Here is a 26,325-nt window from a genome sequence, read left to right as displayed (position 1 = left end):
CCGGAGGGAACATTCCCTATGGAATGCCGCTGGGGGAAGGTGAAGGGAAGATGTGTTTGGTGGTGGCATCATGCTGGAGTTGGCGGAAATGGCAGAGGATGATCCTTTGAATGCGGAGGCTGGTGGGGTGATAAGTGAGGACAAGGGGGACCCTATCATGTTTCTGGGAGGGAGGAGAAGGCGTGAGGGCGGATGCGCGAGAGATGAGCTGGACACGGTTGAGGGCCCTGTCAACCACCATGTGTGGAAAACCTCGGTTAAGGAAGAAGGAGGACATGTCAGAGGAACTGTTTTTGAAGGTAGCATCATCAGAACAGATGTGACAGAGGCAAAGGAACTGAGAGAACGGGATGGAGTCCTTACAGGAAGCGGGGTGTGAGGAGCTGTAGTCGAGGAGGTAGCTGTGGGTGTCGGTAGGCTTGTAATGGATATTGGTGGACAGTCTATCACCAGAAATTGAGATAGGGAGGACAAGGAAGGGAAGGGAAGTGTCTGATATGGACCATGTGAAAATGATGGATGGGTGGAGATTGGAAGCAAAATCAATAAATTTTTCCAGGTCCCAACGAGAGCATGAAGCAGCACCGAAGTAATCATCGATGTACTGGAGAAAGAGTTGTGGGAGGGGGCTGGAGTAGGACTGGAATGTTCCACATACCCCATAAAGAGACAGGTATAGCTGGGGCCCATGCGGGTACCCTTGGCACACCTTTTATTTGGAGGAAGTGAGAGGAGTTAAAGGAGAAATTGTTCAGTGTGAGAACAAGTTCAGCCAGACGGAGGAGAGTAGTGGTGAATGGTGATTGTTCGGGCCTCTGTTTGAGGAAGAAGCTAAGGGCCCTCAGACCATCCTGGTGGGGGATGGAGCTGTAGAGGGATTGGACGTCCATGGTGAAGAGGAGGCGGTTGGGGCCAGGGAACTGGAAATTGTTGATGTGATGTAAGGTGTCAGAGGAATCATGGATGTAGGTGGGAAGGGACTAGACAAGGGTAGAGAGAAGGGAGTCAAGATAATGAGAAATGAGTTCCATGGGGCAGGAACAGGCTGACACGATCAGTCTGCTGGGACAGTCCTGTTTGTGGATTTTGGGTAGGAGGTAGAAGCGGGCTGTCCGAGGTTGGGCGACTATCAGGTTGGAAGCTGTGGGAGGAAGATCTCCAGAGGAGATGAAGCCAGTGACAGTCCTGGAAACAATGGCTTGATGTTCAGTGGTGGGGTCATGGTCTAGGGAGAGGTAGGAGGAAGTGTCTACGAGCTGACGCTCAGCCTCCGTGAGGTAGAGGTCAGTGCGCCAGACAACAGCAGCACCACCCTTGTCAGCGGGTTTGATGACAATGTTAGGGATGGACCTGAGAGAACGGAGTGCAGTAAGTTCAGAGAGAGACAGATTAGAATGGGTGAGAGGAGCAGAGAAATTGAGACGACTAATGTCACGCCGACAGTTCTCAATGAAAAGATCAAGAGAAGGTAAGAATCCAGAGGGAGGGATCCAGGTGGAGGGAGAATATTGGAGGTGGGTAAAAAGATCCATTGAACGGGGAGAGGACTCCTGCGCAAAGAAGTGAGCACGGAGACGAAGGCGGCGGAAGAAGAGTCCTTGTTAGTCTTATTTCACCCCACCCCCACTAGAACTGTACCTTGTGTGTCCTGCCATCCATTCTTAACTAGCACATTCTCTTAGAAAATATCACCACCTTCAACACTTCCTTGTTCTTTTGTCTGTGACATCTTTTGATTATCTGCTATCACCACTTGCTTGTCCCTACAACCGCCCCCCACCCCCCCCCCCACTTCTCTTCCCCCCCCCCACCTTAAACCAGCTTATATTTCACCCCTCTCCTAATTTTACTCAGTTCTGTTGAAGGGTCATGAGGACTCGAAACGTCAACTTTGCTCTTCTCCACTGATGCTGCCAGACCTGCTGAGTTTTTCCAGGTAATTCTGATTTTGTTTTGGATTTCCAGCATCGGCAGTTTTTTGTTTTTATAGAATGCTGATTATATTGTGTTTAATTTAGCCTTGCCCAACATCCTGATTTTGATAACCTTCCTGACAGTTGACCTTCATATTGTTGAACTTGGAGGGGAGGGGCAGCAGGAATGCACACGATTGGGCCCAAAAGTGGGCCCAAGTGGGCATTCTTGTTGGAATCTACACCACATGTAGAAGGAACTCCACTTGGTTTGGAAGTGCTTATAGGATCCATTGGGCCAGAGAGAGTTGGATAGACAAACTTACAGGTTCCTACTGGACACCCTAGTGGACAGATAACTCCTGAGAGGGAGACCTTGGATAAATCATCCGAAGTCATACAACTATGATGTTTGACACGTTTGAAGAAGCCCCCAGAGAAACTTAATTTGTAAATAGTTTATTTATGTAAATAGTTGATATATTGTAAAGATTGTAAATTATACTTGCAAGTAAAGGGGGAGGGATGTGGTAATCTGAGGTGCAATACACCTTTAAGAGAATGTGAGCAGATTGACCACATGGCTGTATTACCCAACTGCTGTGTAGCACGGGTTACAATGTTAATCAGTAGTTTAGAGTAGGGTCTATGTGCTTGTGCTCTGCTACTTGTGTAAATAAACAGCTTGTGTTTCATCTTATATTGGTCTCTGCATCTGCGGTATATTGTTTACTAACTCACTCACCTGTAGATAGGTGTGCAACCGTGTTTGCTGAGAATAGTGATCTGACAGACGGAACATAACACCAGTTGATTCAATTCACAGCAGATTTTTAAATGTGTGCAATACTGCAGTCCAAAATAGGCGGGGTGTTTTTAAATACATAAATTGAGACCCTACAATAGTTGTAAACCCTGATCGCAGTTATACCAATGGATGGAGCATACACCATGCATCCTAGACCCATAACTTCTGGGTATTAAGCGGCTTGACCAGTGCTTTTTAAAGGGAAAAAATAACCTTTGGCACTTTTAAAAGACCTTGTGCAACCAGAAGGAATATTCATGCTCCTCCAGGCCCCACAATAGTCTTACAGCCCACTGACAACCAGTTCTTCACCCTCCACAGGATCTGTGCCCTCTCTTAAACTATCTGCTGACCAACAGTGCAGAACCTGGCCAATTTTACAGTGCGCTGAAGTCAAAGGAGAATAAAGTTGGGCAGGGACTAAAAGAGACTGTCAATTTGCAGTTACCCATTTTACACTATGGTAAATATCCAATTTCCACCTTGCTCCACCTTCAGCCTTTGTTTTGGGTCTAGCTAGAGAATAGCAGGACAGTGAAAACAATATTAGTGAGGAATGTACAGACCCTGACAAGACAAAATCATTTCCTTGCAGGTGAAGGACATTTGAATGCAAATAAACTCAAAGCATATGGTGAATTGCTTTGTGTTTTTCCAGTGGTTTAATGTGCAACCCTACAAAAATAGATGCATACAAATAAGAAAACATTACATTTTTCTACATCTGGTAAGAGTTAATTTAATACTGTCAACTGTGGAAGTTACTACAAGTACAATGTCTCAAGACTGGCAACATTGGGACCGAGTCTGTGCCTGATTTCTGATCTTGCCAGTTTTCGGGTTGGGTATTTCAGACCAAGTTGTGTCGGGCAGTTGGGTCGGGTCAAGAGTCACTCGGTCCACTTGGAGTGCAGAAAAGGCAGGTACGTGAAGCTGATGACAGGTCAGTGGCCACTGTGCCAATGCAGCACCTAGCTAAATAAGCCAGAGAGTTATTTTACTCATCGAATAATAATTGAAATTTATATTTGGCAGCCCCAAAAATATCCAGTGCATGGACATCGCCGGTTTTCGGAAAGCCGGATTTGAGATGCTGTACTTGTATTTAATTCGTGATGAGTTTTGTGCATTAAATAATATTTAATGGATGGAAGCAATTGCAGCTAAACTCAATGAGGAACTAGGCTGAGTTAAAGCTGCAAAATGGAGTGGAACAGCATTGGTATGGCTGATTAATATGATCATATTCCTTCTAATGAGGAAAACCTTCACGATTAGCAGAGTTAGATTTTTGAATCATGCCAGAATGAACTAAAAACCTTACTTCTGAATAACAATAAAGCTGCTGTAGTAACAAATATCTCATCATAGAAACCTTTGTTGCTCCAGGCTATAACTATGTTACAATGCATTTAATTTTTCCATGCCTGTTCATTAATATATTCTTATTGTGATAACATTTTATCTCTTTTTTTTTAAATAGTGATACGAGTATTAGTCACTAGTAAAACGTTGGTTTCTTCTAACAACATGGAACCTCACACAATCCAGTACGCAGTGAAGCAAGAAAAGGTAAACAAATGTAAAGACTTTAGCAAGCAGAATGGTCCTTTGGATATTAAATAAAAACAGAAAACATTGTAAATGCACAGAATGTCAGTCAACAACTTAAAGACAAAGAGCGGTTAGCATTCTGACAGAGTTTGATACAAATTGTAACCCTAATTTTCTCAATTAAATTATGGCTGACCCAACTGAATTTCTAACATTTTCTTTCTGTTTTTATTTAGATTTTCAGGAGTCATTTGCCAGAATTTTACGCTCCCCTCCACTCCCCCCCACCCTGGGCGGGTTCTGAGGATGGGGGAAGGGTGGGAGTGTGAAATTGCATGGACGGGATTAGGACGGAAGGCCAGAAATGAAGGGAGTTGAATCTCGGGTGGGAATTGGAGAAACCTCCATCAGAAGCCTCCTTCTGACTGCCCTCCCCTTAAGGCCTTGTGACCTGCAGAGCTTTTTCCCCCACAGGCCTATCCCCCAAGACCCTGATCTCCTTCCCTTATGCCTTCCCTACCCTCCCCAGAATTTTTCCATTGGTGAATTGGGGGCGGGGCCTGCTCACCTACGCGAAAATGACATGGGATGACATCAGAGGGAACCCCCGAAGTCACCCGCCCCATTTAAATATTCAGGAAGGCAGGCGGACAGCTGTCTGCCCGCTGACTTAATGGCCAATTGAGGCTATTGACTGGATAATTAAGCCAATTAAAAGCCCTGCCCGTCCAACCTTAAGGCTGGCAGGCAGGCCAGGAGCCCCAGCGGGCTTCTGAAAAAACATGAAACCTCATCCACTGGCGGGATGAGGTTTCATGTCTGTTTTAAAAAACTTTAATAAACTTTATGTAATATTTATTAACATGTTCCATCTCGTGTGACATTGTCGCATGAGGGGGACATGTTAATAATTTTTTTATTTTTCTATTTTTTAAGTTTATAACACTTTCAGCGCTCTCCCTGAGACAGCACTTAGTCTCAGGAAGAAGTGCAGTCCTTCGCACGCGTGCGTAAAAGTGCGCACTTTGACAGTTGGGGAATCCCTCCCCCCGCACAGGAAGCACATAGCGCTTCCCGTCGGGCGGCGCACTGGGCAGACCTTAATTGGCCTGCCCACTCAAAAGGGCGGCGGGGCCCATTTTGGCAGTGGCGGCGATCAGCTGCCTGCCCACCGCCGAGCCGGTGGGGCCCACCTGCCCATCGAGGGCAAAATTCTGCCCATGATTTCTCTGATTTCCTGGACTTAGGCTCAGGAAGCTTCTTGCAGTGCCTCCTCCGGCCACTGTAGCACTGTTCCTGGAGGGACTGGAGAGCTGCCGGCCAATCTGATTGGCTGGCAGATTTCTAAGGTGGGACTTCCTCCTGAGAAAGGGGTGGAAGTCTCGCCTGCTGCCAATCAATGCTTCTTAGAGCGTAAAATGGCAGGGGGCTTTTGGAGTTGGTGGGAATGTGTTCCTTGCTGACTCTTTAGCTGAGCCCCTGCTACCTTAAAATTTCTGGCAATAGTCTTTCTTTTTTATCTTTGGCCATTAGCATGACTATATGGTAAACAATGCTATATCATGGTCCTTTAAAATAAAATTTCAAATAATTTGAGAGGCAACATTTTTTTTTATATCTTTGTGCTGGTTGGAAATGAACCATTTGCCAAAATTGCCATAGCTAGTTCTGAGCAGTCCTTTTGATGTTTTCTAATCTTTATGACATTTCCACAATAGATTTCCATCTTATCACTATGTAGAACATCTTACTAAAGGTTTATTTTTCTTTAGAATAACCAAGACCCTTGATTTTTAAAAAAGGTATTTTTGTCAAGCAATGTATTGAATTAGTTAGCTAAACCTTATTGGGAAAAATATTGATGTGGAATAATATTAAACATATTTGAGTAATTTACTCCAAAGATCCTTCTAATACATGAACCCATTATGGATACATCTCTTCACAGGCACCCTGACAATGTAAGGAATTCCACAATGAAGTTTGGTCTTGCAAATAACTATTCATGCATGAAAATGCATTCATCAATTAGGAGAACTGAGCTAAAATTTAATGTAATTGCAAAGTTTGGTGTTCAGAGAAGAAAACTAGGCTGTTGAAGTGAAGCTTTTGATTATGATAATGTAGTCTTTTTTCTCTAAAAGCATTAATGTTCAAACCTTTACCAGATGTACAAAGGATTTGAAAAGAAGAAAATGGTAGAGTATATTTACACAGCTTCCAGCTCTGCTGCATGTGGCGTAGAGCTTGAAACCAATGTCCAGTACCTCATAACAGGTAAGATAAGAAAGCAATGGGAGCAGTTTCATTATTTGAATGCCTTAATTTATATTCAACTAAATACTGGCAGATCACCTGTGATGTTACATAATTAAATGGCTCAACTGAGGAGGGGAGGAGATGAAGAGAGAAGAGAAAAGAAGGGGTGGGATGTGATGTGAGTGGAAAATGAGAGGAAGAAGAGGGGAAGGCAAAAAGGGAGGGAAAGGAAGGGGTGGGGAGAAGAGTGGAATAGGGGAGAGTGAGGAGGGAGATGAGGGGGAGGAGAGGCTGGAGAGGGATGAGGGGAACCTACTGCAGTCTCGATTTGAGTTCCCACTGAAAGAACTGGGAAAGAAGTTTGGAAAAAGGATGAAAACAATTAGGAATTTGATTAGTTCTTAAAAAGAGTGCTTTGCAAACCCGCTACAGGTGGCAAATAGACTAATTTACTTCCTCAAAATATCACAGTTATACATAAATAAATGACTGCATGTAACATTGGAAAGCAACTATTTATCTTTATGGCAAAACTGTTTGCTGCATGGCTTTTTAGAGCAGGGGCTACAAAGTAGAAAACATAGCAAAGATTCAACTAATTTTCATCTCCCTTATCAAATATTTTTGCAACTTTTTTTGTATTACCATAAAGTTCTGCTTAAACATGCATGTTTACATTCAGCACTTTTATTCAGAACCTTCCATCAAACTCAGCTAATGGTACAATCCTTCAGAGCTTCTGTAGTTTTTAATCAATCATTTTGTTTTCCTGGTTGTGAGATAATCATTTATGTACCCATTCAGAATACATAATAAAATGTAAAGATTGTACAATATCATATTTATTTTTCTGATCCACAGCATAATGCAACTGTTGAATAAATGATTCATTGAATATAATGACCTACTTCTAATTGACTGGAGTTGAGGTGGGAGTGTGCTGGAGGGACCATAGATTTTCAGCTGCATTCTGTCCGTTGAGAAAGGAAGGCGAAATGCATAGTATATTAAGAATGTTTTGTGGGAGTAAGAAAGAGTCTGAATGGAGAGGTAGAACATGTAAATGATGCCAATTGTACTATGATTGTTTCAAGGGTGTAAAACTTTCTTATATTTCCACCTAGATTGGAACAGTTGAATTGTTTTTAGTTTTGTAACTTGTCTGTGGTCTGCTAAGAAATTGAAAGTCTGGGCTTACAGTCAATTATGTGTTAGAATGAGGTAGTCAGAGGTAAGAAGAGAAACTTTGATAGATTTTGAATACATTGTGAGATAATTATAATAAATGTGACTATCAGTAAAAGCCAATGAAGGCTGTAACATAGCACTTGCAAGAAGTATGCACTTACAGGAGGCTTCTAAGGACAATAATAACAATGTTCCACTGCCACTGCATAGCTTTGCTAGACTTTATTCTGGGAGAGAGGGCTACAACATTGTATTCCCAATTCTGTGTTGAATTCCTTGTTTAATGTAGCTCCAAGCAGCAGGTTGCAATTTCTGCCCGTTAATATATTACGTATAGGCATATGATATTCTTTTTCATTTTAGGCCAACTTGGTGTTCAAAGAAAAGTTCATATTGGAATTTGCAATTGGATTGTCCCATGGGATGATCTAACTTCATTGCAAAAACGGAGCCTGAAGTGGAACAAATATGAAACAGGTTGCTACTGTCAAGTAAGTCAAAATCCTGGTACACTTTCCCAATTCCATTGTTCTCTCAGCTTCTCTTCTGATGGCACTTATTGTTGCATTGGAAGTTACATGAGCTGATGATACTTCAACATTTCGACTGTGTGGCTCTCCTTTGTGTGAGCCAAGTCAGTGAGTGACGACAGGTTTTATAGAGACGATTACAAGACACCTGATAAGTGTCATCACTTGACATCTACATGTGTACTTTCCAGCAGGATCGCTGATAGCAATTAAAAACAGGAACCCTGGCTGATTTCTCCCCTCTTTGATGCCAATTGTTGTGCACTGGCATAATTTCGATGCAGTACCAGCTGCCTATGTACCAAACTTAGTCCTACTGCCACCACATTAGAATATATGATCCCAATTTACTTTGAACCTGTGGAATGGAATGAATCATATAGACGAGTTTAACACATCAGGCAACCAGAACTATATAAAAGCAGTTGGTTTCTTCATTCATAGGATATACTGGGGATAATTACCAAACTGATTAGTAAACCCAAAGTGAACAGAGTTTCAGATTCTCCAGAGATATATCTGAATGAACTCAACCTTACCCCATAAGAAGCACAAGTATTATATATCTATAGGCTATCAATAATCTGAATTGATTTTTATAACTCTCATAAGTACATTTTTACATTTCTGTTCTCTAGATTGTCAGTTGCCACAGTCTACCCTGCTCTTCTCCAGCAAAGGACCAGTGTATTTGGACTGACCTGGCAACCGAGAAAACTCCAGCTGGATCTCAGGCAAAAAACAGCGTCTGCATGAAGCGAGATGATGGTTCCTGTCACTGGTATGGAGAAGGATCAGCCAGTGCGATTGAGAATATCTATTACAATGAACCCTGAGTCTCCCTTCACCCCATAAAAGTTATGTTCTTACATCAGTTGCGGGTGGTGCAACTGCATCAAAGATCCCTAGGTTCTTCTGTTTAAACAAACATTCTGTCGGTTTACTGCCTTCCTGTACGCTATGTGAAGCATAGCAGTTTCTTCATCCATTCTTACACCCACATGAATGCATCCCAATGAGTGAAAAGCAACTTTTATGGCCCCTCAATAGATTCTGCTGCAATGATAGGTATTGTCACATGAGGCAAACTGAAGCATATCCACCAATACAATTCCTGTAAATGTATATTGGCTCTGTAGTTGGTGAAGTTTCACATCAAAAACTATGAATCTTACAGATGTGAGTGGAACTAGAAAGAAAATATGTCTTGGTAATTGAGAATGATGCCAGATTAGTTATATTTTTCAGGATTAAAAAAAAACAAGGTTAAAAATCCAGTGTGCAACAGCGTAATTTTTGCACTGGCAGTGTTGAGATTACAATCATGTCAAAAATTGGTATTTTTTTAAGACTGTGCCACATGCAAGGTTATATTAACATGCGGTTGATAGCACAAAGGGCACATGAGCTGCCATTATGTGTGATGCATCAGGACAAATGAACACAATGATGAATGACAACAAGTTCCTTTGTCCCCTGGAATATTCCTTTTTTTAAAAAAACTAAGGTTTGATATTTTCTGAGGGACAGAGTTTTATTAAAAAGAAATTATGTTTGTTTTGAAAAGGCTAGTGCCAAATAAAATGATTAACAGATGTCCTTATTAACATTCTTTGCCTCATTGCCTGTGGCAAAATATAATTTGCCCTGGCGCTATGAAGTATAAAGTGGGGCTACAGCCAAATGTCATGAATGTAAGTACAATGTCTGCATGCTAGATCTTAAGTTATCTCAGATATATGTTGGTAAAGATAGAAGTTCCACGTTCTATCATTAGCATACTGAAGCAAGACCAGTAACTGATGCCCAACCTATCAGTCGGCCCGCCAAAAAACTGGTTCTAACAGCTTTTTTAAAGAAATGATTAAAAACTAAGTATACTTGCAAAATTCTGGGAATGAATACAAGGATAGACTATCAAAGCCAATTGGGCTCCCAAGCATCAACCTTCATACTTGGATACTAGAATCCAAACCCCATCAATTTTTCATTGAACATCTTTAATTAGTCTAACTGAATAGGACATAAAATGCAGCCGGTAAACTTGTTTTGTCATTAGAATATTCCAATTATATGATTAATAACTGTGATCAATGTTTCCTAAAATTCAGCAAGAAAGCCACACCACAAAGTTGAAATTGACAATATATCCAAATTCAAGACCAATCTTTTTGTAGTTCCTCCCCCACTTTCACTCAAAGCACTTAATCTAAATTTGACAACATATTCATTTGCAAATAAACTGCTTGAAAATATAGATACAAAGATGATTTCTCATATTTGGTATGAATGTTGTGCTTTGTAAGAATTATGCTGTCTTGTCAAATATCTAATAAAAAGCTTTCTTATTAATGTTTTACTAAATGTGCTGTGAGTTTTCTGTAATAAACTGAGACCTCAGATATGCTTTATTTTGAAAGCGTCTAAGTATGTGTGTTTAATTTATTTTTGATTAATTGGACATCAAATAAGCATGGAAACTCATCACCATGCACTATTCTCAAAACTATTTTGGAATTCATGTAAGTAGAGTTCCTAATTGCCTAGTATGAAGTGCACACTCTTTCCTTGTAAGGATCATTCCACTTCCTTAAGCTCAGGAAACATAGGCACACAAGCTGGTGAAAAGTTTGGGGCTCCTGAATCTATGTAGGGGTAATTCTAGAATTTAACCAGCCTACTGGCGCAGAGCCCTGGAAAGTTTCTTACTTCTTGTCCAGCTAGTAACATCTCATCCAATAGTTTAGGGGCATGTACATGTGGGAAACAGGAAACAGGATTCCCAGTCCCCAGTGACATAGCTTACCTCTCTAGGTTCAATCAAGGATCACAGCTAGCTGCTCAATCATCAACAAATCTCTCATATTGTGGACTTGCCTGGCCTGGTTTCAGGTTACTAAGATTTTCAAAGTGAATTGACTTTGATCCAACCCCAAGCATGTCATCCTGGACATAACAAGATCCTAAAGGGACACTGTTGATTTCCTCTACACCCTGTCAAGAATAGTCATTACACAATTGACAGGTGTTGGTGCTGAGCTCTTACAAGATAAATGCTAGGTGCAAGGAACCCATTGCTAGTGGTGCCACGAACAGCACAATTCAGCACATAATTATTAATAATAATTTTTAGCTTAAAGTAACACTCTCTGGTTACTGATATCCAAAGTCTCAGCTTTTCTTGTGCTATGTGATAAGCATATACCTTCAATATGGTGGAACAGCTTACACTGGACAGTTTGTGACATGCTAGTTACCTTCACATAATAAATCCACAAGACTGGTTACCTGAAACTAAAACTTATAGCTATGGATTTTGTGTGGTCACTGAAACCTAATGTGCCAATATCCAAAAGCGTTGGTTTTTATATGTACAATATAAATGTGGTATGTTTAAATACAGACTAAATTACTTCATTTATATGTAGTACCAAAGGACAGTTTTTCATAGATATACAACAATAGCACATTTAGATGGCGTAACTGTAAAAATTAGACTGAGTGCACGACCTGTAATGTTCATTGCTTCGAATGTGTCTTGAATTTACCTAAAAGACCATAAGACGTAGGAGCAGAAATAGGCCATTTGATCCATTAAGCCTCCTCCACCATGAAATGAGATCATAGCTGATCTGATAATCCTCAACTTCACTTTCCTGCCTTTTCCCCATAACCTTTGATTCCCTTACTGATTAAAAATCTGTCTATCTCAGCCTTGAACATACTTAATGACCCAGCCTCTACAGCCCTCTGCAGTAAAGAATTCCACAGATTGACTACCATCTAAGAGAAAAAATACCTCCTCATCTCTGTCTTAAATGGATGACCCCTACACTCTGAGATTATGCCCTCTGGTCCTAGACTCTCCCACAAGGGGAAACAACCTCTCAGCATCTACCCTTTCAAACCCCCTAAGAATCTTATGTTTCAATAATGTCGCCTCTCATTCTTTGAAACTCCAATGAGTACAGGCCCAACCTACTCAACCTCTCCTCATAAGAAAATCCCTCCACACCTGGGATCAACCTAGTGAACCTTCTCTGGACTGCCTCCAATACCAGTATATCTTTCTTTGGATAAGGGGGCCAAAAGTGCTCACAGTATTCTAGGTGTGGTCTAACTAGTGCCTTGTATAGTTTTAGCAAGACTTCCATATTTTTATACTCCATTCCCATTGAAATAAAGGCCAACATTCCATTTGCCTTCCCTATTAGCTACTGATTCATGCACAAGGACTCCCAAATCCCTCTGTGCTGCAGCTTTCTGCAGTCCTTCTCCATTTAAATAACATTCAGCTCCTTTATTTTCCTGCCAAAATGCATAACCTCACATTTTCACACATTATATTCCATCTGACAAGTTTTTTGACCAGTCTTAAATAACCTGTCCATATCCATCTGTAGATTCGTTGTGTCATCCTCACCACTTGCCTTCCCACTTATTTTTGTGTCATCCACAAACTTGTCAAAACTACATTCACTTCCCTCATCTAAGTCATTAATATATATTGTAAATAATTGTGGCCCCAGCACTGATCCCTGTGGCACTCCACCAGCTACAGGTTGCCATCCAGAAAATAACCCCCTCATCCCAACTCTCTGTCTTCTATTAGTTAGCCAATCCTCTATCCATGCTAATATACTAACCCCAATACTATGGGCTCTTATCTTATTAAGTCCCCTGATGTGTGGTACCTTATGGAATGCCTTTTGGAACTCCAAATATATTACATCTACTGATTCCCCTTTATCTATTCTGCTTGTTATCTCCTCAAAGAATTTTAATAAAATTTTCAGGCATGATTTCCCCTTCATGAAGCCATGCTGACTCTGCTTGATTATATTAGGTGCTGTTACATCCTTTATAATAGACTAATATAATTTTCCCAATGACAGATGTTAAGCTAACTGGCCAATAGTTACCTGATTTTTATCTCCCTCCCTTTTTGAATAAGGGTGTTACATTGGCAGTTTTCCAATCTTCTGGGACGTTTCCAGAATCTAAGGATTCTTGGGAGATTACTACCAGTGCATCCACTATTTGTGTAGCTACTTCCTTTAATATCCTAGGATGTAACCCAACTGGTCCAGAGGACTTATTGGTCTTTAGCCCCATTAGTTTCCCTAGTACTTTATCTCTAGTGATAGTTATTGTATTTATTTCCTCCCCCCGTTTTGTCCCTTGATTATTTAGTATTTTTGGAATGCCATTAGTACCTTCACCTTGAAGGCTGATGCAAAGTATTTATTCAACTCCTCTACCATTTCCTGGTTCCCCATAATTATTTCCCCAGCCTCATTCGCTAAGGGGCCTATGTTCACTTTGGCCTCTCTCTTCCTTTTTATATATTTAAATAAACCCTTACTGTCTGCTTTTATATTTCTTGCTTGTTTACCCTCAAAGTTTATTTTCTCCCTCTTTTTTTTTGGTTCGGTCATCTTGTGTTGGTTTTTAAAATTTTCCCAATCCTCTGGTTTACCACTAACCTTTGCCACATTGTATGTTTTTCTTTCAATTTGATGCTATCCTTAACTTCCTTGGTTAGCCATGGTTGGTTTATCCTCTTCCTAGAATCAGTCTTTCTCAATGGGAAGTGGCTTTGTTGCAAGTCATGAACTATTTTCCAAAATGCCTGCCATTGTTCATCAATCATCTTTTCTGCTAAACTCCTTTCCCAGTCCACTCCAGTCAACTCTGCCCACCCTTTCTTTGTAATTGCCCTTATTTAATTTTAGCAGAGTTGTTTCCAACCCAAGTCTCTCACTCTCAAACTGAATTCTACCATGTTATGGTCACTGTTTCCTATGGGACCTCTTACTCTGAGATAATTTATTAAACCTGCCTCATTACACATTATCAGATCCAAAATAGCCTGATCCCTGGTTGGATCTACATCATATTGTTCTAGAAAACTGTCCCAAATACACTCGATGAATTCTTGCTCGTGGCTACCTCTGCCAATTTGATTTTCTCAATCTACATGAAGATTAAAGTCACACATGGGCTGGAATGTCCGTGCTGGTGACCGGGGGCGAGGCCTGCTTGCTGATGCGTAAAATGACATGCGGTGAGGTCGGGCGTGTGTCCCGATGTCAGCGCGTGTCATTCAGATCTTCAGTTGGGTGGGAACGCGCTGGAGTCGGCTGTGAGCCCGTCAAACTGTCAAAGGCCATTTAAATATCAATTAAAGGAATTAACGGAGCTGCCCATCCAACCTTAAGGTTGGCGGGCAGGTAAAGGGCCCAGGCGGCCTTTGCATTTTTTATGAAACCTCATCCACGGGTGGGATGAGGTTTCATGAAGTGTTTATAAGTTGAATGAAAGTTTTTATTAAAATCCATTGACATGTCCCTCTCTCAATGGGAAGTATCTTTGTTGCGAGTCATGAACTATTTTCCTAAATGCCTGCCGTGGTTCATCAATCATCTTTTCTGCTAAACTCCTTTCCCAGTCCACTCCAGCCAACTCTGCACCCCCCCCCCTTTCTTTGTAATTGTCCTTATTTAATTTTAGCAGAGTTGTTTCCAACCCAAGTTTCTCACTCTCAAACTGAATTCTACCATGTTATGGTCACTGTTTCCTATGGGACATTTTACTCTGAGCACTGTGCCTCAGGGAGATTTCTGCGCTCTTTCACATGCATGTGCGAAAGAGCACAGGCCCCGGCTCTCCCTTCTCCCCCAACTCCCCCCCCACCCCCCCCGCCCGCACAGGGAGCGCTCAGCGCTTTCGGGATCGTGTCATGCTGGGCGGGCCTTAATTGGCCCACCCACGTAAAATGGTGGCATCCAGCCGATCGCAGGCCGCAATCGGCCGCCCACCCGCCTGCATCCACTCCCGCTCCCGTCCAACCCCCCCGACGGGGAGAAAATTCTCCACATGATTAATGTACTGCCTATTACAAACCCTCATTACCTCCTGATTTATTCTCTGCCCTACAGTATAGCTACTGTTAGGGGGCCTATAGACTACCTCCACCAGTGTCTTCTTCCCATTATTATTTCTCATCTTCATCCGTATGGATTCTACATCTTGCGATCCAAGACCATTTCTTGCTATTGTACTTATTCCATTATATTAATTTTATGGAGCTTTTAAAGGCTACATTTTGAAGCTCTGTATTGAAATTCTAAAAGAACAAGAAGCAGCCTCACCAAGTGTAATAAATTATTTATGTGGTGCTCTCTCCAATCCTTTACCAATGCTTCACGTTGTAGTAATCATTAGTTGTTGTCAAAACAACTTCTTGAACCCTCTGCTTTTGCTGTTCCTGAATACAGAAGCCGCTGTATGTTTTTGGGTTCAGAATTCTTACAGTAGTCTGCTATTCAGAACAAGGAAAAATAACTGGAGTTACACTTACCATTTCCTTATGATTTGGATAAAAGACCTGTTCAATCAGTGGAAACTTCTCTGGGCCCATGCTTTTGTAGATGCTCACCAGCTGAGCAAACTGAAACAGAACAAAGCCAAATTATTGCAAGTAATGTATATATGCCAATAACATTTTTACACGTATTGCCTCTGGCTTTTTATGCTTTGATCCCTATCAAGATTTCAGAGGGAACAAAAACCTTTTAGAGAATAATACAGCTCTGACAGTTGTGATAGTTATAATCTGGAAGCTATAATTCAAAACACTAAGCTACTCTAGTTCCAACTGTTGTTTCAGATAGGTTTTCATGTCAAACATTAACAGTCATAAATAACAATCACATTTTTCCAAGCTTCCAAGTTTTTATCTCTTTTAGATTCTCTTTTGCTAAATATTGCCTTTTAACAAAGAGGATAAATAGAATTTTCTCATTCATCTCACAATGCCACTGGACATGAGAGGTTATCAGAGAGCACTTGCCAAATTCTCCAATTTCCCTCTGTCAGTGTCCCAGAATTGTACATATGCATGTTGTTGCTTATACTGTTACAATGTGGCATTGAAACAAAGAAATATAGAAACACAAAATGAAAGCAAAATACTGAGGATTCTGGAAATCTGAAATAAAAATAGGAAGTGCTAGGAAAACTCAGGTCTGGCAGCAACTGTGGAGAGAGAAACAATGTTAATATTTTGAGTCTGATATGACTCTTCTTCAGAAGTTCCGAAGAAGAGTCGCACTGAATTCGAAACATCGGGCAGAATTTTACGGCCCCATTTCAACAGAGATGGGTCCGTAAAATGCAGCAAAACATTCTAAACCCCATTGACGACAGCGGGAACGTAAAACCCCGCTGTCGCAAAATTTTGCCCATTAACTCTGTTTCTATCTTCACAGGTGCTGCTAGACCTGCTGAGCTTTTCCAGCACTTTCTATAAATATAGAAACGTAATAGACCATTCAACCTTTCAAGCACGTTTCACAGCCATTCAATTAGATCATGGCTGATCTGTAACCTCAAATCCATTTACCTGCTTCTGTACCATATCCTTTAACACCCTTAACCTAATAAAATTCTATCAATCTCTCAGTCTTGAAAAACCACATGTCACTACATCCACAAGCTTTTGGGGCAGTGAGTTCCAGATTTTCACTACAGTTTGTGTATAAAAAGTGCTTCCTGATTTCATCCATAAATGGACTCCTCCTCCCCTTGGTAACATGCTCTAAAAGGGCATTGGTGACCATTGATTTCAATTGGATTGATCCATGAATTTGCTTGGCAAAGTACAGCAATGGGTTGCTGCTGCAGTATGGCTGACCAGGAAATTCTCCCGCTGTTTGTTGCCTTCCATAGGGTGTATTGGACGGAATTACAGGCTAATAATCAAACTGTTTGGCCACATTATGCAAGTACCTTCCATGGCCATCAAGTCCTGAAATGGGGCTTGAACCTGGAGCTTCTGGCCCAGGGTTAGGGGCACTACTACTGCGCCAGACCCCCTCCATAAGTGACCCGGCTCTAATTTTATGATTATGCCCTCTTGGTCTGAATGTATCCACCAGAAAAAATAGTTTTTGTGTATCTGTAATATATCGGGTGGCACTAGGAAAGAAGATGGATACCAAGCATGGGTGGTTCAAGGAAGAACTTTACATTATCACGCTATAATGTCAGTATCAACATGATTGTATCTCTTAAGCATTGTAAATTTCTCTTTTAGATCATCTTTTAAACTTAAGTGGAATACATGCCTAGCTTACGTAACCTGTCTTAATTTAACTCTTTAAGCCCCAGTAGCATTTTGATAAGTTTGCACTGCACCCTTTCGAAGGCCTTAACACCTTTGCTCTTCCAGAGCTCCTAGCATTCACCACTAAGAAAATATTCCAAATTGATTTTCTCAAATGCAAAGTGGATGACCTCAACCTTCCACACATTGAACTCCATCTGCTATAATTTTTTTTGCCCATTCACTCGGTCTGTGTGTCTTTGTAATTTTTTCCTTCCATTCATGCAACTTACTGCACCTGTAAAATTAGCAAACTTAGATATACAACATGCTATTTCCTCATTCAAGCCAAATATATCTTGAGAGAGGTTGAGGTCCCAGTACAGATCCCTGAGGAACACCACTTGTCACATTCTGCCAATCAGAAAACAAATTTGTTATTCCTGCCTCCTACCTCTGTACCAATTATCAACCCACACCACAAGGTACGGTGTCAATTCCAGGTGCTCTGATTTTTGCTAATAATCTCTGGCATGGCATCTTATCAAATGCCTTTGAGAAATCCATATAGACCACATTCACAGGGACTCCCCTATTCAACATGCTAGTGGCGACCTCAAAAATGCATCTAAATTAGTCAGACATGACCTGCACTTCACAAAACCATTCTGACACTCTTTGAAAATTGCCCAAGTGTTCAATTGCAGTATGATAGACTCCAGTAACATCCTTAAAATTGATTTCAAATGATAGATTCCTATTTGCCTGGTTTCTCTTTCCCACCCTTCTTATATATCTTAAATAATGGAGTGACATTTGCAATGTTCGAATCCAAATGACAGCAAAAGACTGCATCAGCAATTTCCTCACCAATTTCTTTAAGTACCCTGGTGTGGAGACTATTAGCTCCTGTGGATTGTCTATCTTAGATCCTCTTATTTTCTCCACTGCCTTTTTTAACAAACTAAATCCATTATGTTCCTCCCCCTGACTTCCATTTAGGTTCCCATATCCCACTGGCATTTATCCTCTCCCTGCACTGTGAAAATGGATATAAAGCCCTTATTTCATGAGTTTGCCATTCTATTTCTGTCCATTATAATCTTGCTTGTATCCAGCTTTAATAGGCCTACATTCTCCTTTACCCCATTTCCTCAATATATTTTAAAAATCTTTCGCTGTTGGCTTTGAGATTGCTTGCAAGCATTTTTTTTATCACATTTCCTTTTAGTACTGTTTAATACTTTCTTCATATCTGCATTGCATTTTATAACCCTTCCAGTAGTGGTTTCCATTTTACCTTGCATTTGTGTAAGCTTTTTCTTTTTGCCTGTTACTGTCTCTTAACTCATGTGTTGACCTTAGTTCCTTAACTACACAAGTGAAGCCTTTCCCTTTTAGGGGCATGCACTGATTTTATTGTATCAATAACTTCTCTGAATATTGCCCATTGTTTGTCTATAAGCATGGGGCCAGATTCTGCTGTCCTGATGTGGGGACTGAAATTTAAATTTCCCGCTAATTACCACTGGCTGCCATTTTGACTGAACAAAGAACAAAGAACAAAGAAAAGTACAGCACAGGAACAGGCCCTTCAGCCCTCCAAGACTGTGTTGATCATATTGCTTGTCAAACTAAAACATTTTGCACTTCCGGGGTCCGTATTCCTCTATTCCCATCCTATTCATGTATTTGTCAAGCTGCCTCTGGTGTGGGAATGTGATGGGTCACAAAAGAGGCACTGGGTTCAGCCTTATTAAATTCTTTCCTCTATTCTGAATTTCCCTTAATTTGAGATCTTAGTGAATGGTGTTGGGGGGGGGGGGGGTGGGGTTTGTGGCAGTGGTGGTCTCTGAGGCCTGTGTGAAACATGTTGGGTCAGTCAATTTGTGAATCCTGGAGGAAGCCTGTCGTGGAGTCTGGAACCTTTTGGCAGGAAGGATTAAGAGGTCTGGCAAATTTTAAATGTCATAATTAGATGCTCTATGTTAATTTAAGTATGTTTTTAATGCAGTGATTGATCATAGGGTTCTGCCCTTAAAAGGTAAATGACCGTTAAATTGACTAGCATTGCATAAGTGTTCAGGTGCATTAGAATACATTCTACAGTGGATAAAGTGCTTGTCTGCAGGAAAAAGTATTGTGAAACTGATATTAAAGCACCAGGTCTCTAAGACACATTGAGTTAATTTATATGGCTGTGCAATAGAATCCCATTATGAATGCTTGTCTGAGCTCCAAACCCCACTAATGTACTTAATTCATCAAGGTTTGTTTCCCTGTGAAGGGAACTGTGAGCTTCGCTTGCTTGAGAGGTCTAATCATTCCTAAGAGGAGCAATTTTTTAAATGGAGTTTGAATGGATCACTATTTATTTATTTCACAAGCATTTCAAAGACTTCCCAGTGTTATTATGGTGCTCATAAGCTCCACCATAGTGGATAGTGGGCAAGAGTTTATGGAGAATGCATGGGGGTATGGAAAGGGCATGGGGTTCAAGGAGATAGCATGGATGGGGAGTGAGGGGTGAGAACTAATTTTATTTTTATTCTTTCATGGGAATCGGGCGTCGCTGGCTAGGCCAGCATTTATTGCCCATCCCCAATTTCCCTTGTTCAAAGGGGTGTTTAAGATTCAACCACATCGCTCTGGGTCTGGAAGCACATGTAAGCCAGACCAGGTAAGAGCAGCAGATTTCCTTCCCTAAAATACAATCAGCAATGGTTTCGTGATCATCATCAGACTTCTAATTTCAGGTTTTTTTTATTGAATTCAATTTTCATCATCTGTATGGTGGGATTCAAACCCAGGCACCCAGAGCATTATTCTGGGTCTCTGGAATACTAGTCCAGTGACAATATTGCTATGCCACCACCTCCTTAACAGCCATGAATAGAACTGGGCCGATGCCCCTGTGAATGCAAGAGGGCCTATTAACCTGCTGGCCTTGGTATCTGTCCACCATTGTTCCCATCCCAGGCCTGCTTCCGGAGGTGGCAGCCCCAATTCCAGCCCGACCTCAACTACCCGGGGAGGAAACTTGTGCATGTGAGTTCATTCAGAACTCAGGGATGCGATGTCGGGAAGTGGCCTGACTCGCAATGCCTGAGCCTATCATGAAAATCTGGCCCACAGCATGCCTTGTCATGATGATATTTCCTCTTGAATTCATTCAGATGAGTTATGAAGAATACAATGAATTAGTTCTCCCATCATTCTGAACTTACCACCCATGGCTTGTCACAAAAGTTGTAGATGGATTCTAATGAGTTCACACTTGGAAGGCCACCATACTGAAGTCCTATAATAATATTCCGGAAATCCTCATTTTCTGCCATGCTATAGGGATGTTGCCTCACAACGATAAAGTCAGGTTTGAATGATCTGTTGATAAAACCACAAAATATATCTGTGTTAAGCATTTTGACAAAAAAACAATGTTTTGCCCTTCCAAAGTTGTACATGTTGACAATTGAAATCCACCCCGTCCCCCAGCCTCTACCCCATCTACCTCTCAGGCACTATTTCGAAGAAGAGCAGGGGAGTTATCTGTGGTATCCTAGCCAATATTTATCCTTCAATTAACATAATTCGAACAGACTCTCTGGTCATTACCACATTGCTCTTTGTAGGAACTGGCTGTATGCAAATGGATTTCCTGCTTCCTGCATTGCAACATTGATTACACTTCAAAAAGTGCTTCATTGGCTGTAATGCACTTTGGGATGGCCTGTGGTCATGAAAGGCACTCTATAAATGCAAGTCTTTCCTTTCTGTAAAAGAAACCATCAGAAACATGAAACCATATGAAACATTTTCCCCAAAAGGTGTGAAAAATGTACCACAGTTACCACAGTAACTTTGTAAGAAATTAACATTGGAAAGTTTAGTTTTGAAAATGTGTTGAAGTTTGGAAACCACACATACTTCACATGCTTCAAATTATGCAGTTGAAAGGAACTCACTTGTGTGGGTTTGGTTGTACTTTTAAGTGTAATACGAAGCCCCAATGAGCAGTTTTTAGTGACATAGTTTATGACTCAAACATAAGAACATAAGACATAAGAGCATGAGTAGGCCATACGATCTCTCGAGCCAGCACCGCCATTCAAAAAGGTTATGACTGAACTGCTACATCAATTCCACTTTCCTTCCCCATCCCCCTATCTCTTGATTCCCTTTGTGCTCAGAAAATTAACAATCTCAGTTTTGAACACATGCATCAATTGAACAGCAACAGCTTTCTGAGGTAGAGAATTCCACAGATTCACAGCCCTTTGAGTGAAGAATTTCTCCTCATCTCAGTGCTAATCTTATTTTATATTCATTCATGGGATGTTGACTGCACTGGCAAGGCCAGCATTTATTGCTGACTTCTGTCTTAATCATTATGGCACAGAAGGAGGCCATTGGGTCCTTACTAGCTCTCTGTAGAGCAATTCAGTCAGTCCCCATTTCTCCAGCTGTCTGTGGCTACAACATCAGAGACTGGAAATCCTTTAGCCAGGGCAAACAGCTTCTCAGCATCCAGTCTGTCAAACCTCTTAATAATTTTATACATTTGATGAGGTTAGCACTTATTGTTTTAACTCCAGAGAGTATAGACCATTCTATTGACTGGTGCAGACTTGATGGGCCAAAGGGCCTTTTTCTGTGCTGTATACCTCTATGACTCTATTCAGTCTCTCCTCATTGGCCAGCTCTTAGTTCATAGAGAATTATCCTTTTTCCCCCTTATTCATTCACTCACAGGGTATGAGCGTCACTGGAAAGACCATTTGTTGTCCATCCCTAATTGCTGTTGAAACTGAATAGCTTGCCAGGTAATTCAGAGTCAGTCACATTGCTGGATTAACATGCAGGCTAAACCAGGTAAGGACAGCAGATTTTCTTCCCTAAGAGGCTGTAGTGAACCAGATGGGTTTTTATGACAATCATCATTGTCACTTACTGAGGCTAGTTTTTATATTCTGGATTTATTAATTTGAGTTGAAATTCCACTAACTGTCATGGTGGGGAAATTAACCCATGTCCCCATAGGCATTAGCCTCTAAGATTACTAGTCCAGTAGCATTACCAGTATGCCACCATCTCCCCCCAATTAAACGAATCTTTGTTGCAACCCCTCTAAGGCAAGTATAGCCTTCCTTAGGTGAGAAGACAAACATTGTGCACTGTACCTCCAGTGTAGTCTCCCCAAAGTTCTATATAATTGTAACAAGATGTTCTTACTCTTATACTCCAACGTCTTTGCAATAAAGGCTAACTTTCTGATATGGATAGGAGGGGGTTTAACTTAAACAGCCCTGATTTCTCCTCTCATTGCCTGTCTGTAAACAGAAAGGTGTTTTTTAGATTTTTGATTTCCCCCTCTATAGGCAGTGGCATCTTTCTCAATCTCTCAGTATTGGTGTGGTCCAATACTCCACAGCAAACTTGGGATAAGATAAACTTAGGGGGTTAGTTTATTTTACACACACTCAAAATGCAGGAAGAGGGTTCATAACGCTGACTCCCTACATCCCTTTTTGCGTTGGTACAGTAAAAGAGGGATAAAGAAAAGAAAGAAGTATAGAGAAAAGACCACAGAGAAAATAAGAATTATTGTTTTATGTGAGTCCAGGGTCCAGCATCAAAAATCCAATGGTCTATTCTTTCGCACAGGTTGAAACTGATGCTGGATAATCCAGTTTTCCATTAGAGATGACTTCCGCGATGAGATGGGCATGCAGAGGGGAATTGGTCTTGTAGGCAATGGTGCACAAGTTCAGAAATTCCATTAGAAACAGTGTAGATGGGGGCCAGGCATTCAAACCTGGACAGAGTCCTTTTTCAGAGCTGCTGCATGGCTGATGGAAAATGACAGACTGAGCTTTGCAGCTCCTCAACGATATATTACAGATTCCACCAGGTTGCTGAGCGACAGTGGGGATGGGGGTGGTGGGGGTGGTCAAGTGACTTCCACCTCTCCATTTTGGCTTTGACAAAGGATGCAGATTCCTTAATCTGGATTCTTGAGATTGTTAATGTTTCAACTATTAAGAATTTTAAAAGGGTTTTGTCCTAGTAGACTGGCAGACTCCGTTGGCCAGCCCTGGCTTAAGAAATGTAAAAGACCTCTCATAATTCTCTTGGAAGTTGGTCTTCTGCAGCTCACTGGGTTATTATTGTCTCTTCAGAGACAACGAGATGGCAGCCTCTCTGAATGCCAGAAAGTTCCTTTTGTCTGAGTCGTGGCCAGTCATGGCTTCAGTCATTTTAAAGTCTTGGTCCAGTTTTTAAAATTTTATAAATTAGCCATGATGATATATACATTTTATAAAAATATAGAGTGAGCTCTGAGCCCCCTGACATCCCTTGCTGACTCGAGGGGAAAAAAAACTCTATTTCTTTTTTTTAATGTGGTCTTAAGAAGGAAGAATAGGAAGTGAAGAAGTATACATGCATTCTCTCATTCATACTGGCATGTCAGACACACAACTAACAGGGGCAGTGGCAGTTCCCACTGCATTTCCTTTTTTTGAGGTTTAAATCTGGGTTAATGCATCAACAAGGACATTGCCCAGTCCTGGAATTTGGAAGGTTTAGGTGACTTGGGAGGGTTTGGAAAGTCATCTTTATGGAGGAGTCTATTTAGGGCTAGAGTTCTGAATTTCCTCTGTTGGGGAACAGGCAGAAGCAAAATCACTGGTTTCAGAACTCTGTCTGACAACTGCTGATTAAATATCCTGAAAGGGGTCTGGGATTTTTTGCAGGGTGATTAGCTCTCAGGAAATGAGTAATGGCCAAGCTGCTCGGGGCGATCCGTGAGGGAATGCTGGGCCTCTCACTCTTGAGTGCCCAGGCCCTTGGATCAGAGGGCTGAGCTGCTCTTGTCCCTTTTAGCTCCTGCCTGTCCACTTTGGTAACCTGTGGGTTCAGCTGTTCAGACCCAGGGACTGTGGTTAGACTGATTGTCAGGAGATTGGGGTATTTGAAAGGGACTTTTTCTCCTTTGGGGGGATTCTGGTTCAGGGGCAAGCTCGGGTGCAACTGGAAAGTTCCAGCTTCTATTGTTAGGTGCTTTGGGTTGACATGGCAACAGCTGGGCCAGCCTTTCTGAGCCTGGAGGAATGGAAGATGGCCTTATGGCAGGGGCCTCTCCTGCATCCACACCAGGTAGGGCTACAGTGCTGTAGCCTGGTGGGTTGTTATGGATCATTTTAACTGCAGAGGGCAACCTTGTCCGGGTCACCTTGCAATTCTACGTTAAGGTCGATGAGTATGTGGTCCAACCTGGTTGGTCGGTGGGGGATGGTTAGACACTGTGTCTTTGGGATACTACTGCCCTCTGGTGCAGCTTTTGATGTACCTCCTTGTAGCTTTTCAACTAAGTGAGGCATCACTCTCACTCTTTCTGGGCCAGTTTGAGAACTTTCCTTGTCCACATTTAAATTCGCCATAAAGCAACAGGCCACACCAATCAATAGCTTCCTAGCTGGGGCCCTTGGCTTTGGATGGGCACTCTCCTAACTTGTTCCATATCCCCTGCAACACTTCTGCCCTCAAGTTGAGGTGGGGCTCCAGCTGCATTCCTGTGTGGCTTTTCGATTGAGTGAGGCATCTCACTCCCTATTTACTCATCGATTTGGAGACCCCCTTCGTCCCTATCTAATGTCGGAAAGAAGGTTTCTGCTAGTCATACTTCAGGCAAGCCCTTAATCTTTTCCTTTCCGAGCTTAGTAACTTTCCTTGCTTCAGGCTGTTTGGCTACATGGGGCATCTCCATCACTATTTCTTTCCCTACCCTTGGACTTCTGTGGTCCCTGTTTAACTCTGGGATACTCTGTGTATCTATTTTGGATTCCAGAGGCCTTTCCTAGACATTTTTCAACTTTACTGGCCTGGCTTCAGCCTTGCTACATTCGAGCAGCCCTCGCTCAAGGTTCATGGGTGCTATTTCACTCTTTTGGGCCTCTGGACCTCCCCCAGCTCTCTGTTCACCAGCAGATTTCTACTGGTTGGCTTTGGCCTATTCTTTCACTGTCTAACACTTTGCTGTCAGCCAAATCGTTCCCAAAGAGGAAATCGATTCCTGCTCCTGATAGTTCAGGGACAATTCCCCCTGTAACAGGGCCTGAAGCAAGGTTACGCTCTAGGTGGACCTTATGGAGGAGGTACAAACACAGATCCCCCTCCCACTCCACTGATCAGGGCTCTGGCTATCACGGAGGACAGGGGGTAGGTTTAGATTTCCCTCTAACATTAAGGATTGTATCCCAGAGCAGTACAATGGACTTGCTCACATTCTGGGACAGGTAGGGAGACACTGTTCCTGAAAGGACAAAATTCCGGAAACTCTCTGGGAATTTGTCTGGCTCAGAAACACATAATGCCATTCCCTCCAAAGGGTAAGTCTCTGTAGCAAGAGGCTCTGCCTGCTCTGCTGCTCCACCCATTGGGGTGTCCTTCAGGAGACTACTCATGGGAAGCCCAATAGGCTAACAGGCTTCCCATGCAATCTCCAGCACTCAGGCCTGGAATGGCCTATTATATTGCAATGAGAACACACTGGCCTCTGGGGGTTCCCCTTTCAGGCTGCCGGGGGGGGGGGGGGGTGGGACTTCTCGCACCCTCCTCTGGGCTTTCTCTTCTGGGTATGGGCCCTCTCCTATCTAGATAACTGCTCATCTTTCTAATGCTCATGGGAATGGTTTGGAAAGGGTCTGCCTGAGTTTCCAGCTCTCTGCTGTGACTGTTGCATTCCTGGCTGTGAAGATTCCCTGCTCCTCCACGTGCATTCGCAGATTGGAGGGTAGGTAATTTTTGAATTCCTCCAACATGCCAACTCACGGAACCCCTCATAGCTGCATGGGATTCTTAGGGACCTTACCCATCAGTCCAACATGATTTGCTTCAGCCGTTGAAACTTGCTGTAGGTTTGTGTGGGCTTCTTACAAGCGTTCCAAAATTGCTGGTGACATG

General features: G+C 42.0%; 2 protein-coding genes across 3 annotated transcripts in view; one reads left to right on the top strand and one right to left on the bottom strand.

Annotated features, from left to right (window-relative positions):
* LOC121279661 (metalloproteinase inhibitor 3-like) overlaps positions 1 to 10,671 on the top strand; it is a 35,124-nt gene extending 24,453 nt beyond the window's left edge. The window contains exons 2-5 of the mRNA XM_041190882.1: positions 4,205 to 4,293; positions 6,444 to 6,552; positions 8,086 to 8,213; positions 8,891 to 10,671. Of these exons, the coding sequence (XP_041046816.1) occupies positions 4,205 to 4,293; positions 6,444 to 6,552; positions 8,086 to 8,213; positions 8,891 to 9,088 (524 nt within the window). The 3' untranslated portion in view covers positions 9,089 to 10,671. The remainder of the gene's footprint in view (positions 1 to 4,204; positions 4,294 to 6,443; positions 6,553 to 8,085; positions 8,214 to 8,890) is intronic.
* The window catches only part of syn2b (synapsin IIb), a 430,743-nt gene that overhangs the window by 112,849 nt on the left and 291,569 nt on the right, over positions 1 to 26,325 (bottom strand). For both annotated transcript variants that reach the window (XM_041190880.1, XM_041190881.1), the window contains exons 4-5: positions 20,589 to 20,745; positions 15,616 to 15,705 (exon numbers count right to left, since the gene is read on the bottom strand). In XM_041190880.1, the coding sequence (XP_041046814.1) occupies positions 15,616 to 15,705; positions 20,589 to 20,745 (247 nt within the window). The remainder of the gene's footprint in view (positions 1 to 15,615; positions 15,706 to 20,588; positions 20,746 to 26,325) is intronic.

The sequence above is a fragment of the Carcharodon carcharias genome, chromosome 7 (genome assembly GCF_017639515.1).
Source record: "Carcharodon carcharias isolate sCarCar2 chromosome 7, sCarCar2.pri, whole genome shotgun sequence".
In the NCBI taxonomy this organism is placed as follows: Eukaryota; Metazoa; Chordata; class Chondrichthyes; order Lamniformes; family Lamnidae; genus Carcharodon; species Carcharodon carcharias.
The sequence above is the reverse complement of the archived record's forward strand: the minus strand, read 5'-3'. Positions and strand labels throughout refer to the sequence as shown.